Source organism: Girardinichthys multiradiatus, chromosome 1 (genome assembly GCF_021462225.1).
Source record: "Girardinichthys multiradiatus isolate DD_20200921_A chromosome 1, DD_fGirMul_XY1, whole genome shotgun sequence".
NCBI lineage: Eukaryota > Metazoa > Chordata > Actinopteri > Cyprinodontiformes > Goodeidae > Girardinichthys > Girardinichthys multiradiatus.
This window is the reverse complement of record NC_061794.1, coordinates 5,259,603-5,282,871: the sequence shown is the minus strand read 5'-3', so window position 1 is coordinate 5,282,871 and position 23,269 is coordinate 5,259,603. Positions and strand designations below refer to the sequence as shown.

Here is a 23,269-nt window from a genome sequence, read left to right as displayed (position 1 = left end):
ATCCAGGTTAGCACCCGAACATCCCTTTCAGACAGCTTCCTCTTGCATCCACAGTTAATCCTGTTGGATGTGGTTCGTCCTTCTTGGTGGTATGCTGACATTACCCTGGATACCGTGGCTCTTGATACATCACAAAGACTTGCTGTCCTGGTCACAGATGCGCCAGCAAGACGTGCACCAACAATTTGTCCTCTTTTGAACTCTGGTATGTCACCCATAATGTTGTGTGCATTTCAATATTTTGAGCAAAACTGTGCTCTTACCCTGCTAATTGAACCTTCACACTCTGCTCTTACTGGTGCAATGTACAATCAATGAAGACTGGCTACCAGACTGGTCCAAATTAGCCATGAAACCTCCCACACTAAAATGACAGGTGTTTCAGTTTCATTGTCCAACCCCCTTACATAGCACACAGATATAAAGCAACATCCCAAGCTGCCAACATCTCAAAAAGTGCTGTTCAATCCATCATCTGACAATGGAAAGAGTTTGGAACAACAGCAAACCTAAACCTGCTGGCCGGGCATGGAGAACTTTAATCAGAGAAAGCAGCCAATAGGGCTCTGAAGGAGCTGCAGAGACTTTTAGCTATAACTGCAGGACCTGCACCACACTCCATTCGAGGCTGAATTTCATTTTATTTATCAGTATGAATCCATTAGTGCATCTTTGAGTCTGAAAGCAAAGATATGAAGAGGACAACCAGTTTTATATTGGCTTATGAAATAACTGAAGTGTATATGGATTTACTGATTTCTTTCTCTGAATCGCATCAGACATAATAAAACAGAGTTCACCCTTTTTGAGATCTAGGGATTTACGTTTTAGGAAATATAACATTTCATCTGGTCAATACCAACTGTCATGCATGGTGGTGGTAGCATCATGCTTGTAGGGTGCCACTAGTGCAAGTGCATAGCACAATGTGGGAAATCCTAGTTTAAACCAGTGACTCTTATAGTTAATTTGAGTGTAATTTTACTGTGAGAAGTCATTCTTATTTTACTAGGATTGTCTGTGCCTTCCCAGTCTACTGTTGAAGTATATATCAGAAAACAAAACATTGTATTTTGACCTTATTGCAGCCCAATTTGGACAGAGATTTATGATTTAAACACATCAACATTTTCAGACATTTGTAGTCTGATAAACCAGCCAAGCTATTTGCAAAAAGTTCTTTTGATTTTGGCTTTTAAGTATTTTGATGCAAGAAGTTTTCTTAACCTGTAGAACATATGATGGTGAGACATGAGATCTGTAACGTTTTCTAAAACACCGTTTCACTGTCTCAATATTTGCAGGCATATGGCCACACACTCTCCACAGAAGACCCATCAGTGTTCGTTCTGTGAAAAAATGTTTCACCGCAAAGATCACCTGAAGAACCACCTGCAGACCCATGACCCCAACAAAGAGGCCTTCAAGTGCGAGGAGTGTGGGAAGCACTATAACACCAAGCTGGGATACAAGCGCCATGTGGCCATGCACTCTGCTACTGCAGGGGATTTAACCTGCAAAGTGTGCATGCAGAGTTATGAAAGCACACCTGTTCTCCTAGAGCACCTCAAGAGCCACTCGGGGAAGTCCTCAGGTGGTGCCAAGGAGAAAAAACACCCTTGCGACCACTGTGACCGACGATTCTACACACGGAAAGATGTGAGACGGCACATGGTGGTCCACACAGGGAGAAAAGACTTTCTGTGCCAGTACTGTGCCCAACGCTTCGGCAGGAAAGACCATCTGACACGGCATGTGAAGAAGAGCCACTCACAGGAGCTGCTGAAGATTAAGACGGAGCCTCCAGATATGTTAGGCCTATTAACAACAGGGTCTCCACCGTGCTCGGTTAAAGAGGAGCTTAGCCCCATGATGTGTGGCATGGGACCCAACAAAGACCCCATGATGGGAAAGTCATTCCCCAGCGGGGCACCCTTTCCGATGAGCATGTATAACCCTCACCATCTCCAGGCCATGTCTAATTCTGGGGTGGGTTCTCCACACCCTTCCCTGATGCCCAATCCCTTGTCTGCAGCTATGGGCATGGGCTGTCACATGGAGTCCCCTCCATCTATTCACCCACACTCCCATCACCACCACCATCACCACCACCACCACCATCATCACCATTCCCCTCCAACCCCCCCACACCACCAGCCTGCGGCTCCCCAGCAGCAGCACCAGCCAGCACCCAAATACCAGCTGGGATCTACCTCATACCTGCTGGACAAGCCCTTGAAAGTAGAGATGGAGAGTTTCCTCATGGATCTGCAGAGTGGTTTACCAGGCCCGGTTACCACTGTAGAGCCCCATGCTGCTGCCTCACCCCTCAAGGACGGATTGGAGCCCACTTCGGTCCTGGCCGATGAACTTTGCGGGGATCCCCTTCTGTCCAAGAGCCCTGCAGTGATAGCTGAGTCTCTGTGTGCTGCTAACATGGACTTTTCCCACCTACTGGGTTTCCTGCCCCTAAACCTTCCTCCATACAGTGCCCCTATGAGCACAGGAGGATTGGTTATGGGGTACACCTCATCTGTGACCTCTTCCACTTCCTCCTCTTCCTCCTCATCTCTGCATGCTGCCGAGCCCCATGCCGCTGCAGTTGCCGCGGCAGCAGCCGCCGTCACCACGGCACCTCTTACCTCTTTGCAACCGCAACCTCAGGAGCAGCAGAGCTCCAGCGGGGGTTTGGGCCTTGGATCCCTGCACCCCCTTCCACCAGTGTTCAGCTCCAGCCTTAGTACCACCACATTGCCTCGCTTTCACCAGGCCTTTCAGTGACAGAGGCAGCTCCTTCCCTGCCAAGGTGACCTCCACACCAGCACAAGCTGAGCAAGGCCTGATCGAAAAGTTGGAGAATTAAGATTAAAAAGAAATACATAAATGAACACTTGGAAGCCTTAAATGAAAGTGCGCACAAAAGCTTTTGATTGAGCCTTAAAAGGAAGTGAAACCCCTTTGAGCAAAAAGGAAATGTAAGAAAAGAAGTTGAAGCAGCTTTTATTTGGGCTTTTTTCCTTATCCTATAGATATATAACAATGTATTAACCCATATTTTTTTGTTTTTCATTTACTTCCCCCTTTTATCTTCCCCTTTTTAGTATAATAGAGGGCAGGATCAGTAGGCCTAAAGGCGTGGTACTGCATACTTAAAGTAATAATATAAAAAGAAAAAAAACAAAGATAATTTTTAGTGGATATTATCTGTCTTGTTGTGACCCAGAAAATATAGTTTGAAGTGGAAATTCTGTTTTACCTTATTTTTATTTTTCCCAAATGTAAGAACATGGTAGAATGTGTCGTATCTTGAGTTCTGAAGCACCCATGCTAATACCCTGAGTTGTCATGATTCATTTGGAGAGGAGAGAGCTCAGTGGGGGAACAAAGAGATGAATGATCATTCCTGCCAGCAGGTGACTTCACCAGAGCCTCCAAACGACCCCAGCCTCCAAAAAAAGTGCTCTTCAAATTAAAAAAACAACATAAGAATAAGAAGATTTATCCCTGGAGAGTTAGGCAACGCCGCTTTATACTCTTATTGTATCATTAACAAATCACTTGCTACAGGAAATCAAACTTTACCACAGCTTCTTCTTCTTGTTTCTCATAAAAAGCACTTTTCCATTTAACAGAAAGCACTTCACATCTCGTCTCCTACCTCGTACTTTCGTACGGCGGTCACTTTTTGCCGGCTAGGAAAATCTCATAGCTGGGTGAAAATCCACTTATTCCGAAATTAACATGTTTGGCTTACAACATTGAGTGTACACATTAAACCGAGAGAATGAATTTTCCCTGCGCTCTGTTTCTAAGGTGTGTACAGACATCGAGGCTGCAGGAGCCATGTTAGTTCTGGCCAAATCAGTTTCCTACCTGTGAGAAACTCCAGTGCAGGATTCCTGGGATGGAGTGACGGACCTTCTGCTTTTCTCCACTAACCGCTTCAGTAGTTCTCAGGGAGCACACAGGAAGAGAACTTCGGCTCAGTGTTGTTGAGAGCTCCCAAACCAGGGCTGTCAGAGAAGAATGACGTCATTCTGGGAGAGAAAGTTAATTTCTCGATTGTTGCAAAGTGTGAACAGCTCTTTATTCCAGAGCCGGACTTTATCTGGGCTTCATAATTCTGGAGGTTTCAATGCTTTGAGACGTAGTAGGACTCTTGTTCCATCACATCTTCTCCCTCGGAGATATCTTTTAAAAGTTTCCATTATCAGTTTACTTGCAGCAGTTTTTTTGGTTGCCTTACATATATTTTCTAAAGATACATATGTCTGTATTTTGTTTGGAAAATATTCCAAATTCATCTTTTGGGCAGTCTTTTAAAAAGATGCATTATCATGGTAAATGATGAACCCTGAGATATGTGAATGGATAAAAAGAACAAAGGAATTAGTGGCAGATGAGTAAAAATGCCTTTAAGAATGTTATTGCAGTGTACGAAATATCTCAAAAATAAATATGGAAATGTGTATTTTAGGTAGATGTATTAAAACTAAGTGATCATATTTTGATGTCATGCAAGTTTTGTATCTTGCATTTTTTTGCTTAAGAAAAAGATGAAGTCTTCTCTTTGTCCCTCGGGCTTTCTCTGTCGTACCCGACCGTAACGTACTTGAGTCGGTGAATCAAATCTTTGGATGAGAAATATTCATAGGAGGTTGTTAGTGGCTTAGTGATCAACTAGGATTTGAGCTAGCCATAGATTGTGTTCTAGGGATGCTTACATGGATGGCCTTTAAGTATTTCAAACTGTAGGTCTTGGAGTACTACCCTTAAACCAAGAGCCTATAAAAACCTTAGTCCAAAGTTCACTTAAAGCCTAAAAATCCAATAAAAATGTTTTGTAAATTTAGATTGAGTTCACTCTGCTGCTCTCTCATAGTGTGGTCACTGTGTTGAGTTGTTTCTCTCTCAGAAAAAAAGAAAATCTGACTAGCAATTTTAAATTCCCTCAAAATCTTCACATAACTATTTTATGTTTTGATGTATGGGGCTATTGCTTCCTGCACAGAGCAGTTACCATACAGGCCTATTACTATCCATCTAGAATTTTGGCTTTCTTTTAACCATACAAGGCTATTGCTTACTGTATAGGTTTTTCTTACCCTACAGAACTTTTGCTCACCCTTTTGGCATAATACAACCTGTCTTGAATTGTTTTACTGCCGTGTTAACTCTGTATGGAATTGCTTGCCATACAGAGTTTTGTTTAGTTCTTTTTTCTTTACCCGTAGGAAGCTTTTAGTTACCCTACTGGACTTTTTCTTGACCTCCAAAACGTTTTCTGACTGCAAGCTTTTCTAAAGCTAAAGGATAAAACAAGGTAAAGATGATTTTTAAACATAAGGGAATAATCCTTAAGAGGCCAGACATGACAATGAACACGGTGACCGCATTATTGAGAATAGCATCACATTTAAATAAGCAAAACGTTTCCCTTTTTTTTTTTTTTTTGTTCCAGAAGTGAGAGAACTCTGAATATTCATCTCACTCATTTTTAGTCATTTAGTTCATTCATAAATATTGTTACAGTTTTACACCAGCTCTCTTTATGTTTAGTCATGTCTGTGCTTCAGGTGAAAAAAACAAACAAAATCCAAAACCATAGCACATAAACATTTAAGTTAAATCCCGTATTGCTGCTTTAGCCCCGGTTGGTGATGTATAATAAATGTAGACCACTAGAACATTTCTAAAGTTGATTTTTTTCTCCAACTTAGACAGCGAGCCAAACCAACAAGGTGGTCATCTGCTCCACCACTTCGTTACTTCTCTACTTTTTTTTAGCTGCTTTGTAGAGTAAAATGGTCTGAAAACACAGCGACTCCAGGAGAACACAGTCAGAACCGCCTGGGCTTTGACATTCAAAGCAACAGGAGGATGAAAAGAGACTGACTGTACAACTTGGGGTATTGCTTATAGTTATGTATTTGTTTTGGGTTTTTTTGTCATGATATACTATTTTCTGTTTGTATAAAACAGGACCTCGAAAAAAACAACACAACACATCACCTCATTTTTATTTGTGTTTTCTTACCAAAACCTTGGGAGAAGAAACTACATGTTTGCACAACAGCTTATTAAGAAATCTTCAGATTTTGTTTCATACAGTAGGGAAAGGAACCTTGACAAAGGGCAGCTAATGGCCCTGTGCGTTAGAGAAGCACACTTGATAGGATTGGAAAACTCCAAATGAGCGATGGTGTCTAAAAGTTTAAAGCTACAGCTTCACTTTGTTTTTAAAGTTATGCTTTATGTTCCAATTTCAGTCTAAAATTATACAAGGTATGACATAAAATTGTTACTTTTTATGATTGATCAAACTCTCTATTGATCCTAAATAAAAAGCTGTCAGCACCTTCCTTATAATTTCTCTTGTAAACCGAAGGCAAGATAAAAATTTTATCTTCTTTTTTTGTAGGAGTTTTAAGACTTTTTAAAGAAAAACTCTTCTGGTTTAAACCCAATTTGTAGCAATCTCAATGAGCGTTTATACTTTTGGAAGAAAATTTCATTTTGTCTTAAAATGAAAGAAAAAAAGCTTTTAATTGTGCATTAAGTTTGTCCTCCCTGGGTTTCTGTGAGCTAATCTGAATTCTAGCACTTTCAACCTTTAAAAAAAGAGTATTTTTTTTCTTTTAAAGTTTCAGCTTATATGTTCATATGTTTTTAATTTTGTATTGATCCTGTATATGTATGTGCCATTAGTTTACTGTTTAAACTTTATCAGAATTTGTGTATTTCTCTTGTCCAAAAGAATAACAGTATTTTTGATATACTTTTCACTAATATCCTTTTACAACAGAGCCCCCCCCCCCCACTCCCTTCCTCCTTGTTCTGTTGTGTTTTTACTTAACCAGCTTTGCTTTCCCTTTCAAAAGTGTATCTAGTCAAACTGCAGCCAAGCATTTGAAGAAACCAGCAGCAGCATGTCTGTTCCTCAGAGACGGTGATGAACAAGACTGTTGTCAGCAGAGCCGCAGCCCAGACTCAAATGGCCATTTTTACTCCACCTAACCCAACAAAACTGACGTCTGAGCCACCCCTACAATAAAGCACTTATATAATCTTGATCACAGGGCTGGGATTTATTTTTTTCCCAAAAAAAGAGTCCATATCTGTTTTAATACATTTAGAAGTGTAATCTGGTTGTATAAAAAACATGCCAGTTATGGCCAGTAAAACATGCCGGTTTTAATCTTGTCAGGTTAAAACCTGACAAGATTTAGGTTTAGAAATAAGAGAATCTGGACATGTTCACACTTTGATTTCAGAAGTAGTGTTTGGAGAATGGGGATAAAAGGTTTCAGAAAAAAGTAAAAAATAAAATGTAATCAAAGCTAGATGACTACTCTGGAAGTGGTAACTTTAAGAGGAGTTTTATGTTATTTTATTGATGTCTCATGATTATAGAAATAATATACAATGTCCCCATTTTTTTCTTTGAGAATATAAAAGTCCTGACTTAGTGGAAGAGACGTTGCCAAAATTTTCCGCACTTTTTCAATGTAAATAGAGCCGCTGTTGCTTGTGTTGAACCAACAGCTAAAATGAAAAAGCTCTGATTCACCGATCTCTGACAGAGATGTTGCACTGGTCATCAGCTTGGTTGTAGCTCCAATACCTCAGCCTGCACCTACTAGGGATGCACTTATCCTCACCCTTTACTAGTAGGTGCAGTACAGACATTTTAAGGGAAATTTCTCCATCATTGTAAACTTGAGAAATGCTGATTTGATTTGAATGATTCTTTTTCTTTCCTCTATTTTGGCTTTAGTACGAAACTGGGTAATGTCTGGTGCAGACAGCATCCATATGTAGATTTATATATTTCTAGCTAAGTGTAAGTCGTGCATTCCATCCTCTTTGTGTATCTTTTTAGGTCGACATAGGCCATTTTTATTTTTTTACAAGCAACTACAGCCACCTTTGGAATAAACACAAAAAGGTGAACTAGAACAGGCTAAACAGGCAACTTACATTCACTCATACTATGTTCTATTGCATGGAGTTCAACTACAGGGAGAGTTCAAGAAATGATTGAAGAATGAGTTTTACATCAGAAGTCTTCCTTTAAAAGAAAACATAACATATCTCTCATGTAATCAGTTGCTGCAATTTCTTAGTGACAGATGTATATTGGTTGATCCAAAGAGATGAACACAACAGCAGAACTATTGACTTATTGTACAGTACCGTGTATCTTTGACTTCTCATGTGTTATGTTGAAATAATTAAATGACAAACCAGTGGTTTCCTACCCTACCTGCAGTTCTGTGTTTATTGTGGATCCTACTTTAGATTCTTTATAGAAACCATTTAAACCAACAAAAATCTTATTTTACTTTTGACAGGGGTTTTTGCAGTTTCTCTGTGAAATTGTCAAGTGGACGGTGTAGCTTGATTCCTGAGAGTCCCAGTGGCATTTAACAAACTTCTCAAGTTTACCTTTGTGGTGGTAGGACAGAAAAAGGCTTTTTTCTAGGAAGCTTTCAAAATAACCCAAGTCCAATAGGGTATATTAATGTAACATGACCCCCACACACACACACAGTCCTATACCCCCCTCCGCCAACCCCGACCCTCCGCCCTCTCTCCACCGCACTAATAATACAAAAGAGCCCAGACATTTGAGTCTAGAAATGAAGAGTAAGGACTTCAGACAGAAGAATTGTGGACCTCCTCACATTCTGTGGAATGAGGAACTGATTTAAAGTAAGAACAGGAAGCTGAAGCTGAATTTTAGCATCGACATTCTCTTTCTCTCTAGTTAGGGGGAGAGAAAGAGAGAGAAGAGAGAGAGAAAGGGGTCAGACTTAGGTGTAAATAACAGGAAAGCACGGATCCGTCCTGCCTCGTATTAACAGTTCAGCTTGGTGGTGGAATAATGGTGTGGGAGCCCTTTAGAACCAACTGAGAATAGTTGAAACACTACAGCCCACCTGGGTGTTGTTGTTGACCATGTTAGTCCTTTTTAAACCACAGTATACCATCTTCTGATGGCTACTTCCAGCAGGATTACGCACCATGTCTCAAAGCTCAGATATTTTCAAACTGGTTTCCTAAGCATGACAATAAGTTCCCTGTAATCCAGTGGCCTCCACAGTCACCAGATCTCGATTCAACAAGGCACCTTTAAGACGTGGTGAAACTGGAGATTCGCATCATGGATGTGCAGCCGACAAATCTGCAGTTACTGTGTGACGCTGTCATGTCAATATATTGCTAGATCTCAGGAATGTTTCTGGCATTTTGTTGAGTTAAGCCATAGAGAATTAAGTGACGTGTACCTAATAAAGTGGCCAGAAAGTGTCATCATTAATGACACAGAAAGGGTGTCAGCAACTTTAACCTGTCAAGTTGGGCTTCAGAAAAACAAATGTATTTTTATTGTTCTATTTTCTAAGGGCAATTTCTATTCTATATATTTTCCATTCATTCAGTCAACTTCTATACCGCTTATTCCATAGTGGGTCATGGGAGCTGGTGCCTATCTCCAGCAGTCTACGGGTGAGAGGCGGGGTACACCCTGGAAAGGTCGGCAGTCTATCACCGAGCAACACAGAGACTTACAGGACACACAACCACGCACACACTCATTCACACCTAAGGGCAATTTAGAAAGACCAATTTGTCCCAACAGTCATGTTTTTGGACATAACTGTTAATTTTCCATTTACCTTAATTTTTTTAATCTGATTTTCTTTCAAATGTTGAAGGTAAACATGATCAGGAGTTTTTATGTGGCCCATTGCGACAACTCAGAATAAAACAGAACAGTTTGTTTAGAGAAGAGTTGAAAGTAGGGAGCAGTATATGATGACAGAAATGATGTGTAGAATATAAATTTGGATTTGTTTTTAGTGTAAAAATCTAAAGAAAGACGATCAGAAGTAAATTCCTCCCCTATAAATAAGCCCATCCAGAGTCCCACCATGATTTTTCCCATGTGGGTCCAGGGTCTGGATTACATCTGAAAGAGGTGGACAAATGCGTCTGAGTGCATAGCTGGAGTTGTCAAGACTGGCCTAATTATAGCAAACCTATACTTACATCAACTGAGCTGACTCTCATACATACACTTACAGGATGCCATCTGCACCATAATTCAGGAATAGAAGCTGCTTTGGTTTTGCAGAATTTTCTTCAGAGGAACCTGGAGGGAAATGAGGCACCAAAAGCCAGACTTCTAGATGGTGGAGCATTTCGGAAACAGAAACACAAACACCTTTACATCTAAAGGAGCAGTCTGGTGATTTATCACTGCACATTAAACAACAATGGATGGCTAAAGAACCATCCAGTCTGGATGTACAGTTGGATTACGGCCTGCAGCTTTCAACTGATTGGTAGATGTACAGTGTCAAGTAAATCCATTCATGCTCTTGACCTTTTCTACATTTTGGTGTATTCCAACAACAAATTGCAATGTTTTTTGATGATTTTAAGAGACAGACCAAATGATACATGGTTTTCTGATTTTGTTCAAGCAAAGATTTAGAAAGATGTGGTGCACATTTGTATTCAGCTCTCTTTACTCTCATACCACGTAATAAAATCTAGTGCAACTAATTGCCATATCTTCATTTCAGTATAAATCTAGCAGTTCTGTGAAGACCTTGGAGTCTGAATACAGAGCTACACTTTCAGATTTCTATCTGTGAAAATGTTTAATGTTTTTTCATACATACTACTCTGTGTTGGTCTATCACATAAAATCTAAATAACATACATTCAAATGTGAAATGTGACAAAATATGAAATAGTTCACTATAAATAAATAGCTGTCTGATGATTTTGTAAAATACGCTGTATTTGATTAATAGCAGGGGTATAACAGAACAGGTATTAATACCCAAATAAATCCAAGCCATTTATGAGTCTGTATTTCTGTTTAACCCAGAAATCCATATGCCTACAGCCTTGTCAGTTATGTAGGCACATATCCAGCATTGTTTTATACCTGAACACATGCAGAATGTTCACGTGGGGAACTAAGTGCACAATGCAATGTTCGGTAACCAAACAGAGAGGACTCCCAGCTACCACAGAACTCTGCTTTCTGGAAACTTTAAGGATTCTTATGCAGCTACAGTGGAGAAAACATGGTGGACCGAACCAAACCTTTATGTCAGCGTACGCATCTTTTAGCAGCAATAAGGTAAAATAAAACAAAATAAAATTACATCTCCAATCAGTTCAATAGTTGCCCCTTCTTATTTTTTCTCTTAATTGAAGCAAACTGAAAACATACCAAACTGAATAACATACTAAATTATAATTTTTGTCTACCGTTAAACCCTTAGTTGATAGGCATTGGCCTTGTCGAGTTTAAGGATTTCTAAAACTAAAGAACTGATTCTGAGATTTAGGTGGATGTACACTAAATAGCCAGGGTATTTGTCTGTTTACTTTTACATGTACATGAACTTTGATGACATCCTATTCTCAATCTACAGGTCCTTCTCAAAATATTAGCATATTGTGATAAAGTTCATTATTTTCCATAATGTCATGATGAAAATTTAACATTCATATATTTTAGATTCATTGCACACTAACTGAAATATTTCAGGTCTTTTATTGTCTTAATACGGATGATTGTGGCATACAGCTCATGAAAACCCAAAATTCCTATCTCACAAAATTAGCATATTTCATCCGACCAATAAAAGAAAAGTGTTTTTAATACAAAAAACGTCAACCTTCAAATAATCATGTACAGTTATGCACTCAATACTTGGTCGGGAATCCTTTTGCAGAAATGACTGCTTCAATGCGGCGTGGCATGGAGGCAATCAGCCTGTGGGACTGCTGAGGTCTTATGGAGGCCCAGGATGCTTCGATAGTGGCCTTTAGCTCATCCAGAGAGTTGGGTCTTGAGTCTCTCAACGTTCTCTTCACAATATCCCACAGATTCTCTATGGGGTTCAGGTCAGGAGAGTTGGCAGGCCAATTGAGCACAGTGATACCATGGTCAGTAAACCATTTACCAGTGGTTTTGGCACTGTGAGCAGGTGCCAGGTTGTGCTGAAAAATGAAATCTTCATCTCCATAAAGCTTTTCAGCAGATGGAAGCATGAAGTGCTCCAAAATCTCCTGATAGCTAGCTGCATTGACCCTGCCCTTGATAAAACACAGTGGACCAACACCAGCAGCTGACACGGCACCCCAGACCATCACTGACTGTGGGTACTTGACACTGGACCTCTGGCATTTTGGCATTTCCTTCTCCCCAGTCTTCCTCCAGACTCTGGCACCTTGATTTCCGAATGACATGCAGAATTTGCTTTCATCTGAAAAAAGTACTTTGGACCACTGAGCAACAGTCCAGTGCTGCTTCTCTGTAGCCCAGGTCAGGCGCTTCTGCCGCTGTTTCTGGTTCAAAAGTGGCTTGACCTGGGGAATGCGGCACCTGTAGCCCATTTCCTGCACACGCCTGTGCACGGTGACTCTGGATGTTTCTACTCCATACTCAGTCCACTGCTTCCGCAGGTCCCCCAAGGTCTGGAATCGGCCCTTCTCCACAATTTTCCTCAGGGTCCGGTCACCTCTTCTCGTTGTGCAGCGTTTTCTCCCACACTTTTTCCTTCCCACAGACTTTCCACTGAGGTGCCTTGATACAGCACTCTGGGAACAGCCTATTCGTTCAGAAATTTCTTTCTGTGTCTTACCCTCTTGCTTGAGGGTGTCATAGTGGCCTTCTGGACAGCAGTCAGGTCGGCAGTCTTACCCATGATTGGGGTTTTGAGTGATGAACCAGGCTGGGAGTTTTAAAGGCCTCAGGAATCTTTTGCAGGTGTTTAGAGTTAACTCGTTGATTCAGATGATTAGGTTCATAGCTCGTTTAGAGACCCTTTTAATGATATGCTAATTTTGTGAGATAGGAATTTTGGGTTTTCATGAGCTGTATGCCAAAATCATCTGTATTAAGACAATAAAAGACCTGAAATATTTCAGTTAGTGTGCAATGAATCTAAAATATATGAATGTTAAATTTTCATCATGACATTATGGAAAATAATGAACTTTATCACAATATGCTAATATTTTGAGAAGGACCTGTATAAGGTCCAGTTTGTTGATGGAGTCCCCATTACCAGCAATAACAACTTTAACTATTCTATTAACATCTTCCACAAGGTTTACGAGTGTGTTCATAGTTAGATGAGAAATCCAGAACTGCAGCCTCTGCTCTAATTCATCCCAAAGATGTTGAAGAAGGTTGAGGTCAGGACTCTGTGCAGGCCAGTCAAGTTTCTTCACACCAAGCTTTATACAACTGGAGCCATAAAAGTCATTGGAACACCAGAATTCATTGGTTTGGTGGTGGTCCTGATACTTTAGGCAATATAGTGTATGTAAGCATCATTTTTTGGTCTGTGTAGTTTAATAAAATCTACAATAAAATTTTACTTTTGCACCCAATTCTTTTGTTAAAAAAATGTTTGGTGAAATTATTCCAAACTGAAAAGCTAACAGCTCAAACCATTAAAATATTAATATTATCGAGATATTTCTGTAAACCTCTGAACTGAACTGTATGCAGATGCATCAGAGATCTCTTGTTCTGATTCACAACCATTTAAAGCATTTTGATTATTGCTTTAAACTATGCTTATAGTTTTTAATCAAATTTGAAATATTTCAGACCATCAAGCAAATTTTAATATCAGACAAAGATAACCTGAATAAATACAAAAAGTAGATTGAGAATAGTGATTTTAATTAGTAACGCATAAAGCTTTAAAGCTAATCTTTCTCTATGTGAAAAAGTAATTGTTCCTATTCGTAAATAATGAATTAACTGTAATTAACCTTACATTTTTTGAAAGCTGACTTCACACATGCCTGATCTGTAGAATCAAGAAATAAAATACAACAAAACCTGTCTGACAAATTGGAGTAGGCTAAAAGATCTTAAAAAGCTACACATCATGCCCTGTTCTACAGAAATTAAAGAGTAGATGATAAAGTCAGTCTAGCTTTGGCACCAAGCTTTTATCAAGCAAAAATGGTGATGAGATAAGACAAAAGTGGAACCTTTCAGAAGATGTGTCTCATTATATTTGGTGCGAAACTAACACAGTATTTCAGACAAAAACATCATCATCATCAATAGTCAAACATGGTGGTGGAAGTTTGATGGTCTGGGGCTGCTCAAAAAAAGTCCTAGTCAAAGTTCGGACTTACGTCTGATTGAGATAGTGTGGCATGAACTTAAACTTTCATGAAACCTTCCAATGTGACTTAATCAAACCAATTCTGCAAACCCTACAGACCCATTTTTCTTTGGAAAATTTTGAAATAAAGACAGTTCTGACAGAGATTTTAGTCTTAAGATTTCAATATCCTGTGAAGCAGGTTTAATTTTTGCAGTTCAACCAAAAAAAAAAGTAGAAAGATTTCCACGGCGCAACAAGAAAAATGACAAGAAAATGTCTGATAATAAGTGACATTCTATGCATAGACTATACAATGTCAATAATGATTTTCAAAAAAAAGTAATTCTTTAAATTAAAAGATTTATTTCTTTTGTTTAGAGAAATGTGAAAATCAGTGTGAATTTAGAGAGTGGGAAATTCCAAAGAAGGGTATCAATTTTCCTCCTCTTGGATTGTTTAAATTTGTTAAAAATGTTCAAAATCCCTCTTCATTCCATTGGTTGCATTATGACATTATTCATATTTGTGTGAAAAGGCATTAAAGAGTGGATGAATAAGCTTAATTAGAGGTTAGGCACAAAGCTGGTGCATCAACAGTCTTCGTCATTAAGAACAGGTTGAAGAAGAGATCAGAATAAACAACGATTTTGGATGATGGTGTGCAGACAGCCCTTACGGACAGAGCAAATCAATATAATGCCTGTTTAGGCTTTCTGTGCTTTCATTATTTCCCTATGATATATTGTTTTCTATAGATTTTAGAAAGCAAAATGAAATGTTAGGGCAGCTCTGTTTTGTTCTGTTCTGTTTTTTAGATAAATGAAATAAGGAACCTTTCTGCTTTATGTCCTGCTGTCTACCAGGCGATGGCGGTAATGAGCATAAAGCTTGTTTGCCAGCTGTTAATGAACTGCAGAACAAACTGCGTAACTAAGCGCAACAAACCGCCATGGCGGTCCGATGCCCATCTGTCGGTCCTTCAGAAATAAAACTGTTAGTTCTTGTCCTTCTGCTCCATATCTGTTCGGTTCTGGCAGAGGACCTGAAGTGGGATGAACATGGCTACGTCCTGTACTGCCCCTGCATGGGTAACTATTTATTCACAGCTTCATGTATGTGCTTTATGCTGCTGAAACAGAACTTTTTACAACCACAAGTTCAGAGGATGGAACCAAATAGATTTAAAGGTTTGGTTAGAGTAGAAATGTTAATAACCTGCTAATCGCTCCGCTCCGGGAGCGTCTCCGGGCTTCTAACCAGCTAGAAGCTGCGTTGTATTTTCCCCTCAGAGATCTGAGCTTATTAAGTTCCCGATCTTTTTCTTCAGGTCGTTTTGGGAACCAGGCGGACCACTTCCTGGGATCTCTAGCCTTCGCTAAGATGTTGAACCGAACCCTAGCGGTCCCGCCCTGGATAGTGTACCGCCACCACACACCCCCTTACACCAATGTAAGTTTATTCAGCTCTGAGCTCCTGGAGAGTTGCTTTGTGTTTTCAATGATGCAACCTTTTATCTTTACCTGAAAAGTTTCAAAGGTCCAAATCTGGTTTCTAGAGATCAGACCTTTGATCCATTTTATCCAGCTTGCTTGTGATCTCGAGATGCATTAAAAGATAACGAGCTCTTTAATTTGTTCCTTAAACTTGACTAACTTGGTTTCTTTTCATGCCTCCACAAAGCCTCCTGACACACAAGAATGAAGAAAATAAACTAAACTTTAATTGCAAGAAACCAAATAATTTCTGAAAAAAATCAATTCTTTGTTTCTACATTTGAAAAGAGAATCCCATTTCTGAAAGTATTTAGATCCTTCTTGGCAAGTCTTGTCTATAATTGTTATCCAGCTGTTTGCATTTTCCCACTGGGATTTCTCTTGAATTATTAAATTTAGTTTGGAAGGATCACTCTAATCTTTAGTTTCCTCTCAAGTTTCTCTATTGGTTTGAAGTTTGGACTCCTGCTGAGCCACTCTGAACAGTCCGAGAAAACATGTTGGTAAAAGAAAAAGATTACATTAAACGTGCCAGGGGTATGAATAATTTTGGGCTTAATGATGCAAACCTTAGGTTTTCTTGTGACCCTTGCAAAAATTCTCAACCTTAAAATTAAACCCTTCCTTTCTTTTCATGACATTTATTCAGTAACATCAATTAAGGAAAAATGTGAATATCAATAAAAGCAAAGTCTGATCATGCAGTAAATACATCCCAAATCCATAGATCGGTTTTTAAGAGACATTGTGAACAGAAGCTTAAAGCTGCAGTTCAAGACACAGGTTAATAAAGGACAAATACTAAAAGCATCCAGCATCCTGTGACAAAGCTTTTCCTTGTTTCTTTTTTTTTTTTATTCTCAAAAGATCCTTTCAGGTCATCCTTTCAGCCCATAATCTACACACATTTATGTCTTGCATCTTTAATCTGCTGTTGTGAAAAAATGATTGTTTTGCTAATAGCAACTATTTATAATTATAAATTATAACTATTAACCATAAAAAGTTTGAATGTTTAATTTTAGCCAAACTGCTTTCAGTCTGTCAGGAAATGTCCTGTGAATCCTAGCCCAATGCAGCGGTGTTATAGAACTATTGGTGAAGGAGTGAATTCAAGCAGTGGCGTTTCTCACACAGCAAGTCTTGCAAACGTATAGAATACTTCAGTCGTATTTCCAGCCCAATTACGGTTCTCGGATGCTCAAACATCGGTGCTGTATTTTTTATCCAAGTTGACACCCAAGAAGCTGTCTTGGCCTTAGTTGATCATTAGCTTGAAAGGATCAACTGAAGGATGATTCATCTTTCAGTAATCAGTGATCTATTACTACATGATCCATTATTAAAGCTAAAGCTGCTATCCCACTGTTTCATATCCTGCCATGTATGCTGGCATTTTAAAAACCATGTGTCAGTGGGTGTATATCTGAGAAAATGAAGGAGATTTTGTGGGACATTAAGTCCTGCCTTATTTTAGAAATATATCTGTCACTTTTAACACTGCCCTACTCTGAATAGTCCAAATAATTGAGATCGGTGGGGAGAATTCAGGGTTCTGTTTCCTCATGACGAGTACTTACTCTTCTCTGGAGCCAATGACGTTATTATTTTCCTTTTTCATAATAAAGAATACACTAACAACTTGAAAGGACATATCAGTGTTCTATGAGTTGAACCACGGGTCAGATTATTCACACACTAAATGATGTCATCACTTTCCCTTTGAGTTCCAAGCATTCAGCATCCTGAGGTGAATGAAGCGTCTTCATAGCGTAGCGTGAGATTAAGTAAAGTAATACTGGGTCATTGCTGCGATATCTGAGTCGCAGTTGTGTTGATTCTGTAGCAGCAGAGGAGTATGCATTGCATGTGAGAGCTGCAGAGCTCATGAGGCAGAGTTTTTTTTTGTCATTTTGAGAAAATATCTGCTGCAGCCTGGCTTATGTGGTGATCAAATCATGTCATCATGCCTTCCAATGCAATTGAAACAAAAGGCTGATTTGCAGGTCACCTATGGTCGAATGTTTTTTTTTCTCTCCTATTCAGGTTCATGTTCCATACCGTAAGTTCTTCAAACTGGAGGCATTGTCTGCATACCACCGTGTGGTCAGTTTGGAGGACTTCATGGAGTTGCTGGCTCCCAAATACTGGCCCCCAGGACAGAGGAAGGCCTACTGCTTTGAGACCGCTGCACAAAGGAGCGCAGACAAGAAGTCCTGCCCTATGAAGGTTGGAAAGGATAGATAGATGGATGGTATTCATCAGCTATCCATCCTGATTCATGTTTCCACTGATCCTGATCACTAGGATGCATGTGAAGTTGCAGACGTATGGAGTTACATTTCTACCTGTGCAGCAGATATCCCTGTTTCCAGCTGTCCAACCTAGATTCAAGCTTCTGATTTGTTTCCAGGACGGGAATCCTTTCGGTCCATTCTGGGACTACGTCGGAGTGGAGTTTGACAAGTCGGTTCTGTTTGGAGGGATCTCCTTCAGTGCTTTTCATCAACCTCAGTGGATGAAGAAGTAAGAGCTTAATTGTGTGGCCCATTTGTACATTTTCAGGTTCATGAGTAAAATATTGTGTTATTAGTTTATTTGACAAAGAAAACTCAGCAGACTGATCAATAAACCGTGTCCCTTTTTAAGCGATTTGACCTTCATTTTTCCATGGAACAGCACCTGTTCATAGGAGCTTTTTTTCCTTCTCTTGGCTTGGAACAGATTCCCGCCCTCTGATCACCCTGTTTTGGCGTTGCCCGGCGCTCCAGCACAGTTCCCGGTGGTCGAGGAGCACGTGGGCTTGCAGCGCTACGTGGTGTGGTCAGACAAGTTGGCGAAGGAGGGAGAGAAGCACATCGCCGCCCTGCTGGCCAGACCATATGTTGGCATTCACCTGAGGATCGGCATCGACTGGGTCAGATGAGCTTTGGAAGATGGAAAGATTTTGTAGATCAGTGGTTGACAGTTCTTGTGTTCTGCTCCAACACACCTAATTTAAAGGATTTAATAATAAACAGGCTTCTCCAGAATTTACTAGGTTGCTGACAGGGTTCCTACAGAAACTCCAAAAACCTGGAAAAGTCTGGAATTTGAATTATTAATTATTATTAGTAGTAGTATTTCCCAGGTTTGGACAAATATGGAAACCTTCGTCTTTCCCTCACTTCTATCCTTCCTCCCTTATGTCCTTCCTTTTGTCCATCCTTCCATTCTTGTGCCGTGACTTCTTCCCTTAGTTGTCTTTCCTTCCTTTATTTCCTTTTATCCTTGTGTACTTCTTTCTTGTATCCTGCATTTATTTATTCCTTTCCTGCCTTTCCTTTTGTTATGGATGTCTGGTAATTTTATATGAATAATGTGTAGGAACCCTGTGCTGAGGAGGTTCCATAGCCATTTGTATGATGTGTACTGAAGTAGGGAAACTTCAAACATTTTTGGTGATGTGTACATCTCAGCTCGTATGCACACTTTAACTTATAACCTTTAGATTTTGAGCTTTACCTGGAATCTTTTGGTTCTCTCACAGCAAAATGCCTGCAAACTGCTGGAGAGCGGTGACACTGGGCCTCACTTCATGGCCTCCCCTCAGTGTGTCGGCTACAAGCGCCAGACGGCCCTTCCCCTCACCATGACCATGTGCCTCCCTGACCTGGCAGAGATCCGCAGGGCCGTCAAACTGTGGGTGAAGAGGACTGCTGCTCGCTCCGTCTACATCGCCACCGACTCAGAGTCCCACAGCAAAGACATCGAGAAGCTCTTTAAAGGCAAGGTGGGTTCGTCTGGGATGTCTCCAGATGTTTCATCAAATATCTGGCCCATAAGAATTTTTTTCACAAGATAAACTTTTTTTTTCTGAATACGTAATGATTTGCAGTTGTGTTAAAAATATGTGCTTAAAAAAAATAATTGGATTCAATCTTTATAATACCTTTTATTTTTCTAGGAGGAGTGAATGCAATCTGCTTGGTTTCCTTGGATAAAAAAAAACTTTTAACCTGTTTGAATAATAAACTGAACATGTCTGCAGTGTTTGATGACTAGGATGAATTTGAATATACAGGGGTTGGACAATGAAACTGAAACACCTGGTTTTAGACCACAATAATTTATTATTATGGTGTAGGGCCTCTTTTTGCGGCCAATACAGCGTCAATACGTCTTGGGAATGACATATACAAGTCCTGCACAGTGGTCAGAGGGATTTTAAGCCATTCTTCTTGCAGGATAGTGGCCAGGTCACTACGTGATACTGGTGGAGGAAAACGTTTCCTGACTCGCTCCTCCAAAACACCCCAAAGTGGCTCAATAATATTTAGATCTGGTGACTGTGCAGGCCATGGGAGATGTTCAACTTCACTTTCATGTTCATCAAACCAATCTTTCACCAGTCTTGCTGTGTGTATTGGTGCATTGTCATCCTGATACACGGCACCACCTTCAGGATACAATGTTTGAACCATTGGATCCACATGGTCCTCAAGAATGGTTCGGTAGTCCTTGGCAGTGACGCGCCCATCTAGCACAAGTATTGGGCCAAGGGAATGCCATGATATGGCAGCCCAAACCATCACTGATCCACCCCCATGCTTCACTCTGGGCATGCAACAGTCTGGGTGGTACGCTTCTTTGGGGCTTCTCCACACCGTAACTCTCCCGGATGTGGGGAAAACAGTAAAGGTGGACTCATCAGAGAACAATACATGTTTCACATTGTCCACAGCCTAAGATTTGCGCTCCTTGCACCATTGAAACCGACGTTTGGCATTGGCATGAGTGACCAAAGGTTTAGCTATAGCAGCCCGGCCGTGTATATTGACCCTGTGGAGCTCCCGACGGACAGTTCTGGTGGAAACAGGAGAGTTGAGGTGCACATTTAATTCTGCCGTAATTTGGGCAGCCGTGGTTTTATATTTTTTGGATAAATCCGGGTTAGCACCCGAACATCCCTTTCAGACAGCTTCCTCTTGCGTCCACAGTTAATCCTGTTGGATGTGGTTCGTCCTTCTTGGTGGTATGCTGACATTACCCTGGATACCGTGGCTCTTGATACATCACAAAGACTTGCTGTCTTGGTCACAGATGTGCCAGCAAGACGTGCACCAACAATTTGTCCTCTTTTGAACTCTGGTATGTCACCCATAATGTTTTGTGCATTTCAATATTCTGAGCAAAACTGTGCTCTTACCCTGCTAATTGAACCTTCACACTCTGCTCTTACTGGTGCAATCAATGAAGACTGGCTACCAGGATGGTCCAATTTAGCCATGAAACCTCCCACAGTAAAATGACAGGTGTTTCAGTTTCATTGTCCAACCCCTGTATGTAGGGTGCACCGATTGGTTGGCTGGCTGGGCTCGATTTTCTTAATTTTGGGAAATCGGTGATCGGCCGACAAGTGCATGTAAAACCGATCTTCCCCACTTGTCTAACCTATTGTGAAAATTTTTTTTGTTTTTTTTAATGTGAAAAATGAAAGACAAAAGGAACTGCAATGCTCTAAACATGTCATTTATACATGAGAGCACTGCCTCATGTGCAGTTAAAACAAGTTTGTATTGTTGCTTAAAAAGGAATAAAAAATTTCTGATTAGTATGTATTTATAGGAATACATTTGGCTGTAAACAAAAACAAATACTGCTCTAAAAATGTACACAGGACACAAGTAGCACAGTTGTACTGCTAAAGAGCATTACATCATATTTTTCTGTATATATGTATTAATGGTCATATGGAACAATTAGTGGGGAAAAAATAATTCAAACAGTAAAAATTAATTATCCTAATTGGTTTCTGATCATTTTTGGAGGTCTGCAAACAGCTATTAATGTTACTATGATGATAAATCATAATTCTTCATTATTTTTGTGCCACCATAACAACAAACTATAATGTGCTATAATTACCCCTTCTACATCCCAGTGTTTAGTAACATTCAGTCGTTCTGGTGTCTAGTTGTTTTTTGGAAGCATGCTTGTATGTTCTGGCATCATTGTCTGTTTTTCCTTAATACCAGCCCATCTTTTTTTCCTCCTGCTTTTCTTCTCTTTAACAGCTGATTTCCCTGGATGTTTCTGCAGGTAAAGGTGGCGATCCTCCAGCCTGACTCAGCCCAAATGGACCTGTACATCTTAGGACAAGCTGACCACTTCATTGGGAACTGTGTCTCCTCCTTCTCTGCCTTTGTGAAGAGGGAAAGAGATGTCCGCGGCCTGCCGTCCTCTTTTTTTGGCATGGACAAACTCAGGAAAGTAAATCCCAAAGAAGAACTCTGAGATGCGGACAGTATCGATGGGATATAAGAGTAGGATGGATCATGAATTTAATGTGAACCTTGGGCTGTAATGTGAGGAATGATGAGGAAAGGCTGGGAAATGGAGCTGCTTCTGTGGAAATTGTTTTGACATTTTTCCTCTGCCGAATGTCTTTCACCACATTTTGGGCTTCCAGCAGGACCTTAGTGAACCTGTGTCCGTGATCATCTTCTGCCTTTTAGGGAGAGAAAACCAGCACTAACTAGGACCAAACACTACTTCTAAACCCTCTGACAGCTGGGGACAGTATTGGTATTGTGAACAAACCTTCCATTAATGTTTGAATTCACACCGTTATAAAAAAGGGTTGCTAAGGAAATTATTTTTTTTTCTTTCACCAATAAATCAGTATTTTTGTAAGAATAGTTTTTTTGAAATCATTTTCATTTAAAGCTCAGCGTTCAGGTTCATCAGCTGCATCAGTTTCATGAAGATTTCAGTACATTTCCCACTGCATGTCAACATGCAGAACTCCTGTTTTTAAAGGAAGAAGTGGCTAAGTATCACGTTTTCTAGTGTGGCAGGAAAAAAGGCTGAAATGTTTGATTTGATATGTGAATTTTGCTCATTCTGTGCAAAAAGCAGCCTGAGTTTTGATTGCTCAGTTTGTATGGGCATTACAGGAACAGAACTTAGGTCCCAGTCAAAATGTAAAGAAGTATAGTTTGACAGCTTGATTTTAACAGATTTGAACAGATGATTTAAAAAAATGGCCTTAAAAACACCTGTAAATGCAAATTGATGATATTGTTTCATGACCTAAGGACAACAATATCCAGAAAAGTAAAGTTATAAAAATGCTTCCATCTATTGGAAGGAAAACATTTTGATTTAAAACTGGAATTGTAAACTGCCAACAAATCTAATAAACCAGCCAAGCTTCCAAAGCTCCTTGCCTCATTGTGCACTTGGACCTATCTGCTGCCACCCTGAGGAAGATCTGCACTGGTGGTAACAGCAGAGATGCCGCAGTAAAGTCCTGCTAATGACCCAATTATCTGGTTCAGCTGTGTTGAAACAGGCCCTTGAGGACTGGAGTTTGACACCTGTGCCTTAAAGGAACGGTGCAGCTGGATGACATCCACATAAATGTGAGCGGAGATTATCTTATATTTTTATAATCTGACCAGGAGGGAATATACTCATCAGAAACACGACTGGTTCTATAACAGAAACAAGGAAGGTGTGTTTTGGAATATGACGTGACCTGGTTCATAAGAAGCTTGAAAGTTCTGTCTGAGAGGTAAGATCTGAACCATTTTAAAAGGCGTACGAGAGTTCCCTATTAGATCATCC

At 40.1% G+C, this 23,269-nt stretch overlaps 2 protein-coding genes across 5 annotated transcripts in view; both read left to right on the top strand.

The window, feature by feature from the left end:
• The window catches only part of plagl2 (pleiomorphic adenoma gene-like 2), a 90,935-nt gene extending 82,670 nt beyond the window's left edge, over positions 1-8,265 (top strand). For all 3 annotated transcript variants that reach the window (XM_047375873.1, XM_047375868.1, XM_047375880.1), the window contains exon 4: positions 1,305-8,265. In XM_047375873.1, the coding sequence (XP_047231829.1) occupies positions 1,305-2,781 (1,477 nt within the window). In that variant the 3' untranslated portion in view covers positions 2,782-8,265. The remainder of the gene's footprint in view (positions 1-1,304) is intronic.
• Positions 8,266-15,083: 6,818 nt separating this feature from the next.
• pofut1 (protein O-fucosyltransferase 1) lies at positions 15,084-22,860 on the top strand. Of its 2 annotated transcripts, none has more exons than XM_047386339.1 (7): positions 15,084-15,253; positions 15,493-15,614; positions 17,705-17,887; positions 18,072-18,184; positions 18,383-18,575; positions 19,188-19,430; positions 21,740-22,860. In XM_047386339.1, the coding sequence occupies exons 1-7, from the start codon at positions 15,115-15,117 to the stop codon at positions 21,932-21,934; spliced, it is 1,188 nt and encodes a 395-aa protein (XP_047242295.1). In that variant the 5' UTR covers positions 15,084-15,114; the 3' UTR covers positions 21,935-22,860. The 2 variants fall into 2 exon arrangements, with proteins under 2 accessions (XP_047242295.1, XP_047242376.1); XM_047386420.1 differs by having other exon boundaries at positions 19,188-19,425; positions 21,740-21,898.
• The last annotated feature ends 409 nt before the right edge of the window (positions 22,861-23,269 follow it).

Bases quoted from the DNA above. Each gene is read 5' to 3' on its own strand.
- pofut1 (XM_047386339.1), top strand. From the start codon at position 15,115: ATGGCGGTCCGATGCCCATCTGTCGGTCCTTCAGAAATAAAACTGTTA. The intron at 15,615-17,704 runs GTAAGTTTATTC...TCTCCTATTCAG, and splicing joins ACACACCCCCTTACACCAAT to GTTCATGTTCCATACCGTAA. The intron at 17,888-18,071 runs GTTGGAAAGGAT...ATTTGTTTCCAG, and splicing joins AGAAGTCCTGCCCTATGAAG to GACGGGAATCCTTTCGGTCC.